This window comes from Apteryx rowi, unplaced genomic scaffold (genome assembly GCF_003343035.1).
Source record: "Apteryx rowi isolate R43461 unplaced genomic scaffold, aptRow1 scaffold_29, whole genome shotgun sequence".
Classification (NCBI taxonomy): Eukaryota; Metazoa; Chordata; class Aves; order Apterygiformes; family Apterygidae; genus Apteryx; species Apteryx rowi.
The window spans coordinates 3,480,241-3,498,135 of record NW_020449307.1 but is presented as its reverse complement, the minus strand read 5'-3'; the positions used below and the strand labels follow the sequence as shown (position 1 = coordinate 3,498,135).

General features: G+C 41.2%; 1 protein-coding gene across 1 annotated transcript in view; it reads left to right on the top strand.

Annotated features, from left to right (window-relative positions):
- The window catches only part of DIP2C (disco interacting protein 2 homolog C), a 328,359-nt gene that overhangs the window by 173,287 nt on the left and 137,177 nt on the right, over positions 1–17,895 (top strand). Inside the window, exons 2-3 of the mRNA XM_026069254.1 lie at positions 6,852–6,923; positions 9,505–9,672. Of these exons, the coding sequence (XP_025925039.1) occupies positions 6,852–6,923; positions 9,505–9,672 (240 nt within the window). The remainder of the gene's footprint in view (positions 1–6,851; positions 6,924–9,504; positions 9,673–17,895) is intronic.

Here is a 17,895-nt window from a genome sequence, read left to right as displayed (position 1 = left end):
TAATTATCTTGCTTTAGGGAACATTTATAACTTGAAATATAAAGCCTGTCTGTTAGATAACATTTATGAGGAATGTTTCCTTAGGCATATTTTTCAGAATTGTATTTTATTGTTATCTCCAGGAAGATCTGACTCGGCACAGTTTGTGTTASAGACAGGAAGAATAACTGGAACTGCCAATGCCTCATAGGCAGCAGGAGAGCTAGTGGAGAGATGAAAGATGAGCTTCCAGCAGCTGCAAAAAGGATATACACTTCAAGGGTGCCCTATAAGCCTTATAAAGCAATAAAGGAAGGAAAACAACATTATGAAGGGTCCTAACAGCCATAAAATTCCAAAAATGGCAAGGATTGCCTTCATTATATAAAGTGTTCGTTAAAGCTTTAAATAATGAAATAAACTCTGACTCTGAGAATGGAAACCTTCACTGTTAAGCTGGGCTCTGTTTACTTTACAATAATCCAGGCCATAAAAGTAGTGCTTCACAAATATTCCATTCTTGGGGAGCTCTGAGCAGCCCGAAGACCACACAGTTCTCCGGCTTCAAAGAGCCCAAATCTGCAGCAACCCCTCCGTAGCGCTGGCGTGCCGCCATGCCTCGGGCAAGTTCCCCGTCTAGTAGCATCGTCAGAATATTAGAAAGTTTGAGGCAAGAAATCCAAAGGATTGTTTTCGTTGGCTTCAATTAGGTGTTTGGGGTTTTGGGGGGAATTTTTTTGTTTCTTTTTTTTTCTTTTGAAGTCCAGGCATATTTTGGGTTGGAAAAATGCGCTGAAGACTTTGAGCCCAGAAAGTAAGTGGGGAAACTGATGGAGGGGTCTTTCGGGATTCAAGGTATAAAATGATTGACTACTGACCTGTTTGTTTAAAAAGGTAGAATTCAACTTAAAACAAATATTGAATACATTGTAAAGCAGATATTTTATTTGTATATGAAAAAAACAGGCGTAAATGTATTTATTTGGAAGAGGAATAATTCTGAAATTCTAAAAATATGTTATTTTATCAGTGCTAATATTGTTTATTTTATCTGTTAATAGCAAAATCTGTTTAGATATTTTTTCCTGAATTAGAAACTACTTTAGAAAACATAAGCTATAAAGTATACATGGAACAGTCTTCCTTATCTGTCATTGAAATTCAGCCATTTTCTGCTTTGCTTGCAAGATACAGGGACAAAATGTATCCTTGGGGGGAAAAAATGATTCAGCTATATGTGGGTAAAATTATCATTGAAACCTTTAAGCTACAGCATATGCCCCTTAAAGGCATTTGAGCAGTCCTGTAATTTAGGGTAGTGTTTGTAATGAAAGTATGCGAATGCCATTAATTTTCCTGAACAGTGCAGTAGTTCAGCATTTGCTTCCTCTCATAGTTCTGATTAGTTTTCTAAGCTGCTAAGGGGGTTAGATATCTTCTAAAAAAGATGCTGGAAAAGCAAGCAGCTCCTGACTTACGTATTTTAATGTGAATGTACTTATTACATGAAATAGACCTGATATTTTTTCCGAGTGTAGTTTTTATATCTCTGTACTCGCACCATCCAAGCTGAAATCCTTTGTCTCTGCGTATTTTTGGGCAACCAGACGGGGAGACTGTCTGCATCATGAGTGGGAGAAGCAAATGAGTCACAGTGCTCGTTATGAGGAGCTTTGTTTCATTCAAATCCCTCTTGCCAACATGCTGACACTGAGCTTGAGTCATCAGCAATAAACAAGTCTTATAGAAAATTGAATCTTCAGAGGGCAGAAAATCGCGGAGAAGGGAAAGGCGCTCACCGGCAAGCTCTGGTTTAGTCCTCGCGCACTTGAGAGGAGTTATTGATTGCATTGTTTCCTGCGGCAGATTTTTCATAAGAACCTTAAACCGATTCAAAAGTCTCTGAAATTTCATTTCAAAACATGCCTGTGTAGTGAAAAACAGCAGCATCTGTCAGGCTTTGAGATCAGTGAATATTAAATTGAGTTTTCACCATGCTAAACAAGGTGATTGTAGTTCCTGTTTTTATCATTTGCTTTTCACCTGTGCTGTGTCCAAAAAGACTGAGAACCGTAATAAGTACTGGCATCTTCACCCAGAAATTCTGCCTGGAGTTTGGGTTTTTTTCTTTGTTTTTGTAAAATATTTGATGTTTTTTGAATTCTTAGAAACATAATTTTTTTTATATAAAACTGTCCCTGTGCTAGTAACACTTCCTTTGCTATTCTTGCTATTAATTGGCTTCGTTTTGAGTGAAGAGAGAACATTAAAACAGAAAACTAAAGCACAACTGTTGAAAGTCTACTTAGATTTATACAGTATTGCACTTTAATGAGCCCACTGAAACACATGCATATGGTATTTGCATGTTACAGTAGGATATTCTCAATCACGCTTTGAGCTGGGGTCTGCTTTTGATGGTGGCAGTGAAAGGTTATCGTCTGACTTCAAAAACTTGAAAGCAGAGACAAATTGTTCAAAGTGTAAGGGCCCCACGTTTGTCCTGTGATCTGTATTTTGGTGTYGGACAGAGAATTCCTGACAAACCTCATTTAGGTCAACTGAAACGGTGGCCCTGAGCACCTCCAGAAGTCCCCTGTCTCCATGCCAACCTACAGGCTTGCAGGTCTGCATTCTAGGTTTCCAACTTAGAAAATGTTGGTCTTTCTTTGTGTGAGCGCATACGAGTGATGGGGGAGGGATAGGTTGGTCCATTCAGCAGAGGTAACATTAGCGTGAAGTTATGGGACACTGCAAATATCAGATATATTATAATAAGCATGAACTTTTATCAGTGATAAACTAATGTGTAAATGTTTGCTTCTTTCAGCTTCAGCACGTAATAATATGAGCAGATAGGAGATTTTGTTTGAATCTTTACATAGCAAAAAGAAGAGTTGGTGAAGTTCATCTTGTTTTTCTGTATAATACCATTATCTTTTGTGTGAATAAAGGTAGTTCATGCATCATGGTAACAATCCATCAAGACTGTTACCACGTGTTTGTGTTCTGCTAGTGATAATAAATCAGCCAATAAATATTTCAGCTGAAGAGGAAACTGTACAGATATATCTACCTTACCTTAAGCAGTCCACTTTCATAAAAGCAGCCTAGGAGCCTATTTGTCTATGGCACCAATGTTTCTAACCACTGTCAGGGCTACAGCATTTAGAGTTTAAATGCTTTAAAGAAGGGTGGTAATCTGTACAGGTTTCCCATGTGGAAGTGTTTCATGCTTAATTAAAAAAAAAAACAGCAAAATGCTAAAAAGTCCTTTTTTCCTGATTAGCCACAATGTGCCTTTTATTTTTTGAGATGTGATTCCACGGTGTGGCTGACTTGCTGAGAGGCCAGGAAAGGGGGTAGGAGAATGGGAAYGACTTCAGCATCTACTTGCATTTATTCTAACTCCTCGAAATGCCATTTACAACGTGGAGTATCCAAAATAGCTCTCTATTCCCAAAGTCGCTGCCTTGCCCGGGGTGAGTTTGTGTACTGTCCTTGCAGTGCCTTGGCTCGCCGCCCCCTGCTTTTCCCAGGGATCTCTGTAATGCGCCAGAAATGTAACGCTGATGAAGGAAGAAGAAAATACCATTGCAAATTTGCAGAGAAAGCAGAGGGTGTAATGCAGACAGTAACAGTTGCGGTGAGCACAGTCGAATGAACTTGCAGTGCAACAGAGCTTTACTAAATATAGTTACCGAGTATGTGTTATCTGTGAGTGCCAGGGTAGGACAGCGTTACATCTGCAACTCGGAAAGCTGCTGCCGTAGGAGCACAAATCACAGCTCCAGATGGGGATGGAGTTGCAGGGTGCCAGAGCCGTGCGGGTGCCACCTGCCCCAGCAGCCTCTTCCTGGGCTTGTGCTTGGGAGCTGCTAATCCAAGGTGCCACCTTGCAGCTAGCCACCGTTACCTGCTGGCGGCTTGTCCCTGGCAGACTCAGCCCCAAAGCTCCCTGCAGCCACATGCTGCTTCTGCTCCTGAGTGTCCTGAAAGCTGGAGTCGTTTTGCCACTGCTCCATCCATGGCCTGGCCTTGCTCCTGCCACCTGCTCCCAGCCCTGTCCCCTGCCCGTCCTGCTCCATGACCAGGACATGCTGGGAAAATGCAGGCAATGGCATTGCGAGAAGGAGGGTAGAGGGTGCTGGTGCGGTGAGAAGGCCCAAGTCTGCAGGGGCTCTGAAGGGTTGCATGTAGTAAATAAAGAAAATCCGTATAGTGCCTGCTTATCAGAGCAACAAGCAGACATGGAGGATGCAATCCTTTCCCTTGTCTCCTTGGAGGTGGGCTTGGCATGCATGCAGCAGAGTCCTGAGGGGCCACTGGCTTTTTAAGAGAAAAAGGGCTAATTAAAAAGGGAAAGATAGTATAAACCTCGTATTCTCAAGGCAAGGAAGTAGAGTCCGTGTAATCCAGTCAATGTTCTCAAAGAACCAAGCCAAGTATGATACCATGGAAGAACAGGACCTACATGAACCTATCTAACCGGGATGTTTTATTTTAAAATTATCACATACGTTTGCAAAGGAACATAGGATGTAGACTAAAGGTCTTAATAMTGTGTTTAGAAAACTGGGTGAGTAATAATTTATGACACGAGCACAGTTTCAGCTCAGTTAACTTTTGGTGAGTTGCATTTAGTATATAGCAGGAGCTTACACTAGGAATTCTCAACAGCTTGGAAATGCAGTAGTTTTACATATATATTATAATATTTTAATGGTTAACCAGTTACTGTTTATATTCTGAAGTCAGTCTACCTGAAACAATATGAAGTTTAATCCTGATAAATAAAGTGCTTCTGTGTATGTCTGCAGACTATATGATGCAGTTGACTTCTTTCCACCTCAGAATTGCAGTACTGACCCTGCAATGAATAGTTTAGTGATTTTATATTTTGCTTCCACATGTTTTTTAGATTTGGTTGCCGGGGCAATGGTGCATGTGATTTTTGAGAGATTAGCGATGGTTTTAAATGATTTGGTTGTTAGCGCCTGGAAGTTGAAATATTTTCATAGTGAATTGTCTCAGAATATCATTTTATAATTTTCAGAAATAAACACATTTTACATTAAAATCTTTTCATGAAGTAATATCTATAGTTACTGTCTTTGATTTGTGAGAAGCTGATGATTACAATGGAGAGGGAGCTGTTTTTCCCTAGTTTGAACATATGCCAGCAGTATTCATAAAGGGAAGAAATGTGCTTCCAGAGTCAGTGGGTTTGAACTTTAAAAACTTAGGTCCTCCTGCCAAGTCTGCCACTTCTTCTTTGAGTAAATATGGGACAGTTATCATTTGAAGTGCTTCTCTCTCACTCTCCTCGTTTAAAAGCACAGATATTTTAGCTGGCTTCCTTTGTAAAGCAGTTTGAGATATGGCGGCAAAGAGCATAGGTGTTATTTTAAGTGATATTTTTTAGTCGGGGGCAGGAGGTTGGCTCAGGACATGGGCAGAAAGGCTTGGAGAGTTTTGCCTCCCTATTGCTTGTTGGAACTGTCCCCAAGAAAGTATCCTTCATCGAAAAGCAACCGTTACCATTTGAAGGGGTTTTGATGTAGTTATGGATTTCAGACCAACCCCCAGACAGCTCTCTCTATACATGTGGTGCTAATTTAGCATCCATTTACCGGAGTGGCTGGGTTTTAAATGTGTGCAGTCCTCTTAGCAAATGGTCTCTTTACGTCAAGGTGGAACATTGGACTGGAAAACATGAGGAAACCTGCCCTGCCGCACAGACCTGCACGTTACCGCCAAAGCTCTACTTATTTTTGTGCTTTCTCCCCTCATAGGCAGTCAACCTCTTGTGACCCTACAAGGCCAGTGCTGCAGCCTCTTTAMCTGTATGATGAGTCTCGCAAGAGCAAGGCTGATTACTGAAGGGGCAGGCAATAGGGTGTTTCTCATTTTTTTTGGTATCTGGCATAGCTTGCATTGGATTTAATTCATACATATAGGTGTGTACACATGCACACACATTTGGAAAAAATTTGAATATTTGAATTGTATTTGAATGAGTATTTTAACCACTAACTAGAGATCAAGGGCTCCAGAGCCAGGTCTGCATCCAAACTTCAATGGTCAGGCCTCTCTCTAACTCTGGTAAGACTGAAAATGCTTATTTTGTCCTACATATCCAATTATCACTTTCTTTTAGAAAACCTTTTCAGAAAATATTTTTTTAATGCTTATATTAAAAAATAGTTATCTGAGGAAATTACAAACATAGTGAAGGGTCATATTAATTGAATTTAAGAAATTCAAAAATTTGTCTCCAAAATTTTTAAGAGATTTTTTTGGAAAGTCAAAGAGTCTTTATGACAGTAGTTTCAAGTGGAGCTGTGGTGGATTTGCTTTGATTTGTTTTTTTTCCTTTCCCTCAGTACTGCTTAGAAATTCATCTAAAGCATTTATATTACAGAAATGATATAGCAGCAGTTTCAGCTCTTCTGTGCCTTACATGCTTGATTAGAAAAATCCCATTAATGACAGAAAATGCTAATCAGTAATGTGTTTTGCCAGCCACCACAAGCCCACGCATTCTATATAATCCATTGTTTATTAACCTAATGAAGGTCATTGTAGCTTGTGAAAGCTTGTGTGACAGCATATCAAAATGGTTTTAAAACTCTGTGCTGCTGGACTCCAGTGCTGGAATAAATCAAGGCTGGGTATTTACTTGTCAGACTGGTTCTAGCGTAAATGAGGGTTTTTTCTGGGTGGAATGATCATACTGTGCTTTCATTTGTTCATTATAATTGTTAAGACAGACAAACAGTGCAGTGGTGGCTAAGCTGATGGTGCTGCCATTAAGCAGCTAGACTGTCTTTATTCACATCTTATTGATTTTCCTTTTCTTTTCTTGGCAGGTGACATCACACAGAAGGGATATGAAAAGAAGAGATCAAAATTAATTGGGGCCTACCTGCCACAACCTCCTGGTACGTGTATCTGTGCTTGCAGTATATGAAGATGTCAAGCATACTGATAGTTGCCACAGTAAAAATCTGCATCTCTGAAGAAATATATGTGGCAGTAACAAAGCTATTGCTATGCAGAAAAAGCTTATTCCATCCATTTTATGTATATTTATATATATATATGTCCGCTTTGATGTGTGTGTACATTTTTTACATATGTTGCTGTGGGTTTGCCAGTCATGTCTCAGAAATAAAATCAGCCTGGGCTCCTCAGAGAGCCTTTGTTTATTGTAAGTAATGCAGAAATAGAGAGGAAAACATAATGTTGTAACTCATTAAGACCTAAGCCAAGTACAGCTTTCTAAAGAGAGATGTACACGAGAGTGGAAGAGAACCTGATAGGCTTTGTGCCTTCCTCCATTTCAGGTTTCCTGCGCAAATCTCCCTTTTGAAGACTAGACGCTAGAGAGAACAGCARCATCCCCAGAGTTCAGCTTGTTATATGCCCCTAATAAGTGAAGCACTGATCCTTTAGAGAGGGCGGGTCTCTGTGTTTAGGGATGGGACGCAGGTGCTGCTTCACTTGCCCAAAGATGTACAAAAATCTTCAGGCTAAATTTAATATCAAATAATTTAATGCTTTATTGAAATTATTTCATATATATATATTTATGAGAGGTAGATATCAGAGACAAGAAAAGAGCTCTGAAGAGACTCCAAATCCTGAGGCTGAATGCGCAGTTGTGCGTATCTCTGGAGGCCTCCGTTTTGTGTGTGCTTCCCAAGCTCTTGCTGGGGCTCCACCCGGGCTTGGCTGTCCCCTGAGGCCTGTTTTTATTGCAGGCCTGGGAGCATAGTTCCCTTTTTCTTTTACAAAATTCTGCCTTTATGGTGCAGCTGACGGTTTTCTGTTTAAACTGCTCCTGTGTAGCAGTACACTAGCTAGCTCCATAGCAGAATGTTATTTTGGGGGCTTTGGATTTCCCTTGGTCTGCTCCACTGCTGAGAGCTCCACAAAAAGGATCAGCGTTATGGACACCTCATTTTTCTGAAGTGACATAGCCTGATTTGAGGGCAACAGTGACACTTCCTAACCGCTGGGAGCCATTAGGAAATGAAGCAAACCCAGTCAACAGAACTATAATCCCCCAGGTGCAATTATTAAATGTCTCGGTATTCTTCATTCTGGCTAGGCTATCAGAGCTCGTACAGCAGTAGTCTTCACAGGATGTTCTCATGAGACTTCCCTCGGTTTACTGAGTTACAGAGAGACTGCTACCTCACAGTAATCCTCAGCGCAGCGGTGTGATTGATAGCAGTACTTCATTTACAGTTAGTTGTATCTTTTTTTCTTCACACAAGAAAACATGGCTCTTTCTGCAGAGAGCTCGTAGTCTTCTGGTCAAACTGTGTTGTTGGCTGAAGCTGCAGGGGATTTATCATGCATATAAAGATAAAACAGGGAAGGCAGAGAACCCGCTGAGGTTTATCCTTCAAAGTCTCTGTTGTGATATTGAAGTTTTCCAGTGTAAGGAGGAGCAGAGAGGTCTCTGTAAGTCAGTCTATGGTCTCTGTAAGTCTATAGGGGGGTCCATTCAATAATTTGAAGAGGTTGTGACTGAGGAAGTAGCTAATTTAGTGCTGTTCAAAGTCAGGAAGAAATTCAGTGGATGTTTTTTGCTCCACCAGTTCCCATAAAATCCTGCACTGAGGATGTGAGACATGGATGAGTGAAGGAAGATTTTGATAGAAAGGAGAGGGAAAGAATAGTGACGTATTGTCTGCTGTTCTCTTATACATACATCAGTCTTGATCCTTTAGCTGATGGCTAAATGAATTATTTGATTATAGTGGAAGACATTACTTCCATTGTATTAAAGTATTTTCCACCAGAAACTGGTATTATTTGTGCTTGGGTCTTTGCTGTCTTTGTAGTTTTTGTTTGTTTTGTTCTGTTACCTTTTGGACAAAATTTAAAACACTGCATTTTGATATTCTGCTTCTAAGTCTTTACTCACCTGAATGGCTTGAGGTCCCTGCTCACTAGGAAGGGGGAGATGAGTCCTTACCAAGAGGAAGTAGGATAACAAAACAGATGCTGCCTTTTGTAAGCCTCTGTTAATATCTCTGAACAATTGCAAAATTACCAAATTAGTCATTCATTTGTTTGTTGTAATCTGTTTTGATGGGGAACTGCAAGAATTTGTAAGCTTTGGTATTAGATCTTGCTATTAAAAGGGAAGCAATGTTTTAGAAATACTTTTAAAATGGTATGGAAACAGACATGGCTCCTTTGCTGGGGTTGAAGGCATTGGGCTGGATTTGCACTCTGTAGCTGCGTTCACCAAACTGAAAGTAAATCCCAGGGCAGTTCCCCACTGTTCCCACATCCAGTCCTCTCACTGCACCTTTGCTAACATTACTAACGCCAGTGTTGGCAGAGTGGACCGTCGGCCCTCATTGGCTCCGTGAGTGTCCTGTAGTGTCTGTGCGTGCGTGTGCGTGTGTGCTGTACTGCATGGGGGCAGCCGCTCCATTCGTTGCTGTAACAAATGTAAAAAAACTAAACGTGAATTAATTAGTTTTTTTCAACTTGTTACAGCAGCGAATGGAGCTGCCGCGGTACGGTGTAGACTGCAACACAGTGAAGGAGCTGCAAGAAGAATGCTCCGCACTGCCAACATTGGTGTCTGTGACATCCGGGAAGCGGCCGCTAGAGAGCGAGCAGCCAGCACAGCAGGAAACCGGCCACTCTTTTATTTTCGTTTTGGTGAGCACAATGAATGTATCTTTTCCAGTCCTTATCTGTCTGTAACTGTGCCTCATCTGAAAGCCTCTAGTAGATGCCTACATCAATGAAATAGTCTAGGAACTGCCAGTGAAAATGTAGGAGAACCGAAGGACAACATCTAGAAGGCCATTATCAACCTCTGTTTGCCTAAGAGTGAAGTGATGGAAGGGAAGGAGGAATAATCCTTCTTAGTATAAGATGTGAACATGTTAACGTGTCTCTAGCTTCCATTGCATCAATACTACGGTTTCACACAATAAAATAAGCTGGCAAGACACAGGAAGGCATGTGTTTCTAGCTCCCTTTTTGGCACTGACTTCTTACAGAGCCCTGGGCAGGTCTCGGCATTGAGTCCACCAGAATCATGCGGAAGCTGTAAAAATCTAAGCACCCCTACTTCTGCACTATTTCAAGTAGAGATCTCTGCCTGAACTCAGCTCTTGTCCAAACCATTTGGAAGAGCCACTTTTAGGAATGGGTGTTAGGCTAGTAGGAGCAGACTGGTGGAAGGACTTTCTGCAGTGATACTTGTCTGCGATGTGGACAAGTGGGCATGAACCTAGCCATGTCTATGCAGCTGAGCCCTTCAGTAGGTATCTGTGCTGCCTCTGGGGGTGTCCTGTGGCTGATGGCAGGCAGATAGCCTGTTCCTACTCCCTGGGTTTGTAGCAAGGATTTATAGGCCCCCTAGACAACAGGTTTTCTTTTGCCAGCCGTGTGGGTGCACAGAGGATGTCACCCCCTTCCCTGTGTGCTTGTGTACCCTGCCACCAGGCAGTCCAGACACGGTGTAAGAGATGGCTAGATGGAAGATAAGATTTGCAGTTCTGTCAGTACAAGATATACCTGTAAAAATGTGATCCTCCTCGACACACCCATCCCATCTCATTTTCAAACAGATTTGGTATTAAATGTAGGGAGAATCCATATCAGATTCTATGTTGTTTGTCATTCTCTTCTTAATGTGGGGCTGCTCTAAGGTTCCCTCTGTCTGATGTGAATAACTTTTTCTGCCCCAGTTATATTTTTTTGTAAAATAAGAATGATTAAATTTAAATGGCAATTTCAGGACTAGCAGAATTAATGATATAAAACCATTTAAGTGCTAAATGTAGGTGGTGGAAGGATTGAGTATATGCATATGTATAAACACATACATACATTGATATATTCCAGAGGTCTTTGTTGAGTTTCTTGGGATGCTATCATTTTAGAAAAAGGGTAGCTGTTACTTTTCTTGAATGGATATAACCCTAATGCAAAAAGGGGAACTGTGCAGCCATGTGGCTGATGCTCTTTCATGTGCTGTGGGAGTTCACTCTTAGGCTCGCTATTTTTGACAGGAAAATCCCAGAGAGAGCCATATTGTCACATATGCTATGCAGCAAATGTGTATGAATCTGACACATGGGGGACTTGCTGGATCCACTGCACATCTGCAAGTTGACTCTGCAATGCCTGCACACTAGGGCTGACACGTCCAGATGCTGCGCAGATGGCACAGACACAATGGACATTTGTAATCTTCCAGCCAGGCTGCCCAACATCCAGAAATCGGGAACAGATATGCTGCATTTGGCAGTGTTAATGGGAGAAGGGATAGGGGAGCCCCCTTTGTCTTTTCCATTAAATTCCCACCTGCTTTAACTTAGGGAGACAGAATWACAGCTTTGTTTCCTCAACACGCTTTCACCAGGATGTCAGTTTGTAGGTGGAGATGTTCCGTGCACAAAGTAATTTTTCCTTTCTTAACAAGTTCAGATGTCAGACATCTAAAAATAATAGTATAATCTGGACCTTTATGTCTGCATATGCATCCCAGTCTGTCTTGTACTGTGACCTTTCTCTTACTGCCTCTGTAGAGGAGGGGTCCTGACAGCCAATAGTTATAACCACTTAAACCGGCATTTATTTCAGAATAATTTTCTGAAGATTATCTTGATTAGATCAATCAGTCAGTTCTGGGTAAGATAACGTGAACAGCTGGATGCGTGCTATTAAGAGGAACCCTCCCTGGAAGAAAAATAACTAAATTACCTGTATCCCTCATAAGCTGCGTTTTTGCCCAATTTGCTTCCAGCGTTTTGCCAGGAAATTTGATTATTCATTCACAGAACAGAGAGACAATGTTGTTATCAATTAAGCTTTGCTTCTAACAGTTTAGACATGGGTGTTTCATTCTCTCTTAATCAAGTGCTGTGTCTACACTAGATTATTTTCTGTAATTTCCCATCACTGGTACCACCAGTGTAGCTCTATTTGTAGAGTAACCATGTAGACCAGTCACCAGTGCTTTATTTATTATGGCTAATAAACCTGTGAGATGTAGTGTTTAAAAGGCACCTGCTGCTCCTTTCACAGGCCTCAAGACAGAAGGCTGCATCTCCCATGGCTCAAGCCGCAACAGCACTAGGGAAGGGAGGAAATTTTGAGCTATGTAGAGCAGAGAAGATAATAGATTGCCACAGAAGATCCCCTTACCTTATGAAGAAGTAATTTGCTCTAGAATTACAGGAACCAATTTCTGTATCCTCTATTATTAACATAAAACATATATATTTGTATATATCTATAAAAGTGTGCATACACTGGCACATTTATCTRTGAGTATGTGTGCATACATTTGCTTTTGAATCTTACTGCTACTAGCCCTTTGGGCTGGAAAAATAAACTTGTCACTTATAATTTCATTTTCTCTTCCACAAACTAATACAACATTATTTGGATTGCAAAGAATGCAAGGAAATGTTTAAACAAAGCTTGATTCTGGAAYTGAAATAAAACTCACATAATTCACTCTATTAATAACTAGTACTCCTAAAACATCTGCCTGCCTAATTCTCAAAGGTCTTAGCAAGGGATAACCATGACAGGGTATTTCAAAGCATACATATAAGTTAAGAATATGGATCTCACTGAAAGGCATATGCATTGCACAACTCATGGATGTGTTTTTGAAAACATCATGGTGGGTTTTTACAGATGAGAAACTGGCACACAGATAAGTGTTTAGTAAGTCTTGTTTTTAAAAAGTGTTTTTCGTTTGAATTGGTTGGATGCCTTACAGAGGCATCTGATTAAAAATGGAAGTTCTGAAAGCACCTGAGAATGATCCCTTGGAGCCATCACTGAAACAGCTGGGCACCTGCTTTGCTTTTGCCGTGCTGACTGAGAGCCCATTTATTATTTTAAGCATTCTTCATTTTTTGATGTCACCTCTGTTTCCCGTCCTGCAGTAAGACCTCATAACAGCAAACCTTATTCAAACTCAGAGCAAAAGGTATTTTCCCTCAAATACTTCACACCATAATCATGAGACAAAATTATGTGGAAGAAAAAAAATGAGAATATAATGAAATCAATCAGTGCACCAGTTAGTAATGTGGGCAGTGGTTTCAGCACTCAGCATGGTGTTTGTTTGGGGGGGATTCTTTTGGTACATACAGAGTCAAGAGGCTTTTTAAAGGAATTTGAAGGAGAACTTTGGTGAAATATCTGTTGCTGTTCATGGAGAGCACCGCTGAAACATAAGCGAATAGGAGCAAATATGAAGGTGTTTGTCTAAAAATCTGACAAACAGGTGAGGGAAGATGGATCAGTCAGAGGTGAGCAGTGATGGGTAGAAAGGAAATATAGTACTGAGGGCTTTGAAATGGCCTTAAAAAAGTTCATGCCTGATGTAACAGAGGAGAAGGAGCCAGCGGAGGTGTGTGAAGAGCTGGGCGACACTCTCAAAGTGAGAAACGACTATAATTCACCACACTGAATGGATGGGTCTGAGGCAAATTTGACAACTGTTGAGAGCTAAAAGAAGGATGTTGCACTACTTGCAGTCTGAGTTGACCAGCACATTGGTGAATATGTTAGCTAGATGGAGAGAGAGTGTTTTTCTACATGCTTTCCTATAAGAATCTTCAAATCTTACAGGAAGCTGCAGGCCAGCCTGGAGAAAATTAAATCCAAGGTGGCACATGAATTGCAGCAGTGGTGTGATGTCCACCACGACTGATGAAATGGGAAGGAGAAAAGAGTCCCATATTAACGATACTAAGCTTGAACTGAAGGCTTAACGTTTGCAAGGCAGTGCTGGAAGGCAAGGTCAAGATTTTAATTTGGACAGAAGAAGATAAATTTGGAGTAGGCAAGCGCATTGTTTGAAATCAGAACCAAGTACAGAAAGGAGTAAGCGTGAAAGCTCGCCTGTGAAAGAAGGCAGGATTGTTAATTAAACATATCTAGTCAGCAATTCCATCTCCTCCATATTTACCTAGCAAACAGCGGCTTGACTTTCCCRGCTAAATCTCCTTTGGCTTTGGCTGATCCAGTTGATTTCTTACTTGGATGTACAGCTGAGGGGAAGAGTGAAATGCCATACAATGTAGTAAGTACCACTGGGATGGTGTGACATGTAACCTGTTTGCAACTGCGTTCATCACTCAGGTTTGCTTTTAAAACAGAACCGGCAGTCATTGTGTAGAAGCTCAGGAAATAATTCGAACTGAATGTAAATACTGTTTTTTAAACTGCGCTGCAGACACTACTTGCCTGTCCTGCCCCTAGCCCCCAGAGTTGCTGGGTTTGTCCTATAGCTGTATCCCCTGGGGTCTTACACTGTAGGTTAGTTTTAGAATAATAAATATAGCCCCTGTCTGAGAATGCCTTCTATTTCTTGTCGATTAGACATTTCAGCTTTTAAACATTTTTAGATTCAAAATTTTGACACTGTCATAGGAATAATAGATACATCAAAGCAGCTTGTCAGCTGTCATTAAGGAAACAATTGTCCTCTGTTGGAGAGGGCAATGCAGCTCTTGCCGCATTATCTGCACTTAGCACTGCAATTTAACTACAGAAAGAAGCAGTAAAGACTGGAAGGGAGGAACAAAGAGGTGAAGGGGAAAAATGAAGGAAAGAGGTGAAGCCTGCTTCCAGCTGACAGTTTTGTGTCTTCCATGCACTAAAATGAAACTAGCCAACCTGCTAGGTGCTTAAATAGCTTTCCTGTGGTTCTTCAATTTGTAGATAGATACAGTAAAGATATAATCCAGCTTGCAGATTAGGATTTCTCTATTGATATGTCTGTATTAAGCTGTCTACCTGTGAACCTGGTATTTAAACTCCCAATCCCATCTGAAGAGATACAGTTAATTCAGCTGATGAAACCTAGAGGGCTTTTCAGCTTATTCCAAAGTAGACACCTCCACTGGCCACCTGCATAGCTTTCCAGGCTTCACTGGGCTCACTTAGTTGCCTGAACATAGGAATCTAGTACTCTTCAACATTTCCTAAGGCATTAGAGACATCTGCACGCAGCTGGCACATATAAAACAGGACTTAAAGGGGAGGCATGCCTATGTGGTCAAGCCAGGTATCATACTCCACAACAGCTAAAAGGACATTGGGCTCCTCTGTTTAGACTACTGAATCCTGGCCTAGGTTTCCATTGTTCATAATGGGAGCTTAACTTAACACCTTCTTGTAAACACCTAAATATAGGTGTCTTAATCTGCAAGCTGAATCCCACATTAGCCGCATTAGATAAAGGAACTGGTATTTCTGTTAAGAGCATGGCTGTTTGCTCTGGTGCATCTGCTGCATCTTATTTGTAATGTGATGAGCATAATGCACTGATTTCTCATCCTTTTATATCAGTTATCTGTGTTCCAGGTACATGCTTCTAATATATATTTTGCTAAAATTCTTCATGACTGGTAACAAGTCATTGGTGCTTTTAAACTCTTGCTTTAGATGGAAGACAGGGGAGAACTGTTGCATTATTAAGAATGATGCTAGTTTGAGAGTGACTGTGATTGTGCCCCTCTACAGGGCCTGGAGTGACAGTGACAGTTTTATGAAAGCTGTTTATTGCTCTACTGCCTCTCTAAATTTAGGAATTGATCGAGGTATGAATTCTTTAAGCCTATTACAGTACCACTTCCACTGTTTCACAAATACATTTCAGTGAAGCTGCACTTGAACAAGCATTAGCACTTAATCATGGACCCGGTGTGTTGGCTGTGAAAGCTATGAAATTTTGGGGTTTAGTTATGTTCAGAAGTGCAAGTGCAAAAAAGCTGCTTGTTACCGCACTGTTGCTGGAGCCTTCATGGAGGTGAGCAATTCTGCTGTTAACACCACTTGGCTGTTTATTGCAGCACTTCACTGGTTTCATGGCATTCGTTATTCTGTATGGCTTTCACTCCCACCCCGGCTCAGCAGGGTCGGTGCGCAGGGTCTGAGCGTTGTGTACCCTCAGCTTGGCTGCATGAGGGAGCCAGTACATGGGAAGCCCAGGCGAGTCCAGGCTGTGCAGGCTGCTTCATACTCCAGCCCTTTTCAGCAGGAACCATCGTGAGGTCCTTACTGCATCTCCAAAGTGAGCATACGCTGTGTGTTTTCTCACGTGAAGGATCTTGGTACTGCGAGAGGGTCTGCACAGACAGTTGGTGTAGAGTTTCTACCCTGTATTATACAGCTGCGTAACTTCATTATGTAGATTGGTGCTGTCAGAGAGCCACGTTCACATGTCCTGCTCCGTGTTTGGGTGGGGAGTTACTTACTGTTACCACGTTTATGGGAAAATGGGAAGCAAACCCATCAACTGATCTCCCGATCTCATAAAAGAAGAGATAATTTGATTCTCTCATTTACTTTGCCATGGCCTTAAATGTAGYGTAGGATGTTAGGGCTCTCCCTTTACTAAAGAAACTGCTTATCACTGATTCATATCAGAAGAAACTTATTTTAACCAAAATCATATACAACGTAGGAGGGAGAAACATTAGTTAAAGTGACTGATTTTTAAGATTAGGTGAGAAATTGCTGTATCTGTAGTGAGAGCAAGTAGCACTAAAATTGCTGTAATGGACTGGAGGAGGGAAGAGCCATTTTACAAAGGTTTTTTTTCCACAGTTGTACAAAGTGGTGGTGACTGTGGTATCGCCTGGCCATCTGCACTTCGTGCCATGGCCTGCAGCAGCAGGGCCGGCCTCCGGGCTGCCTGCCGGGCCCTGGCCGAGCGGGGCCCTGGAAGAGGGCTTCAGCCACCGCGTGCTGCTGAGGGAGCTGAGGGACTGCTGAGGCAGCTCAGAGCCAGAGGTCCAGCGGGAGGAAGCAGCGGGCTGGCACGAATTTTGTGCCCTGCCTTTCAGCTCTACCCAAAAGGTTTTCCTCCTATAGCGGATCTTTACTTGTAACTGATGGTTTTCTCGAATGGAATTTAATTCCCCCTCAGTGTTCATCAAACCTATTGCATGTGGTTTTGGTGTTGGAAAGATCCATTTAATCCCTTTTTTTCTTTATAACCAGGTTGTTGCACTTCGGTAGCAACACCTGACTTATTTTGGCTTGTCCTTCTTCACATGCCATCCCCCTGCCCAAGTAATTTGTTGTGGCACTGCTTTCTGCACAAAAACGCTGTGACACAGGAACAATTTGTGGGTGCATTTTTTTATGTTTGGTTTTTAGGTTTTTTAAAAAATGTATGTAATTTCCAGAAGGTATTTGATTACTGTGTACAGTACTGACAAAACAGCCAGTGACTGAGGGATGGATAGTGGAGGTTAGAATCTCRTACAGACTGAAACAGGGGTTTAATCTTTTGAAAGTTTTATCAAAATTAGTTTTGTTTTTGACTTTTTATTGCTGGTTCTCAGGGTGACCCAATAAGGAAAGAAAAACACTAAGTATACAAAGGAGGAGGAAAGATTTCTTTTGGTTATCTTTATACTTTAGATGATAAGTTTGCCTGACTAAGAGTATAAAAGCTAGAGAGCAAGTAAAATTTCATAGTAGTGTGGAGACAGAGCAGTTAAATGAAGATATTTTATTTGAATTAAGAATATGAATTAATAATCACAATCTGAGTATAAGAAAAGTTAAGGATTCACTCGTAGTCTTTTATGTTTCTAGCCAACCAACAACTTCCCCACAAAATCGAAGCAGACGTGACATTTCTGATGTTCCAGAGATTTAAGAGGGAGACGCTGTATTTTGAGTTCTGTTTCTGCAAGTAATAAGCGTACAATGCCAACTTTTAAAAAGATGATTATCATTTTTTAAGGAGTCCTTTGAAATATAGCTAGTACTCATTGAAAGTCAACACTGCATTTTTTGTTGTACCACTTTCTACATAAAAATTCTTGTTTTCCCCAACGTAAACTGTTATCCCGACCCCATAAGAAGGCATTGAATAGTTTGGAA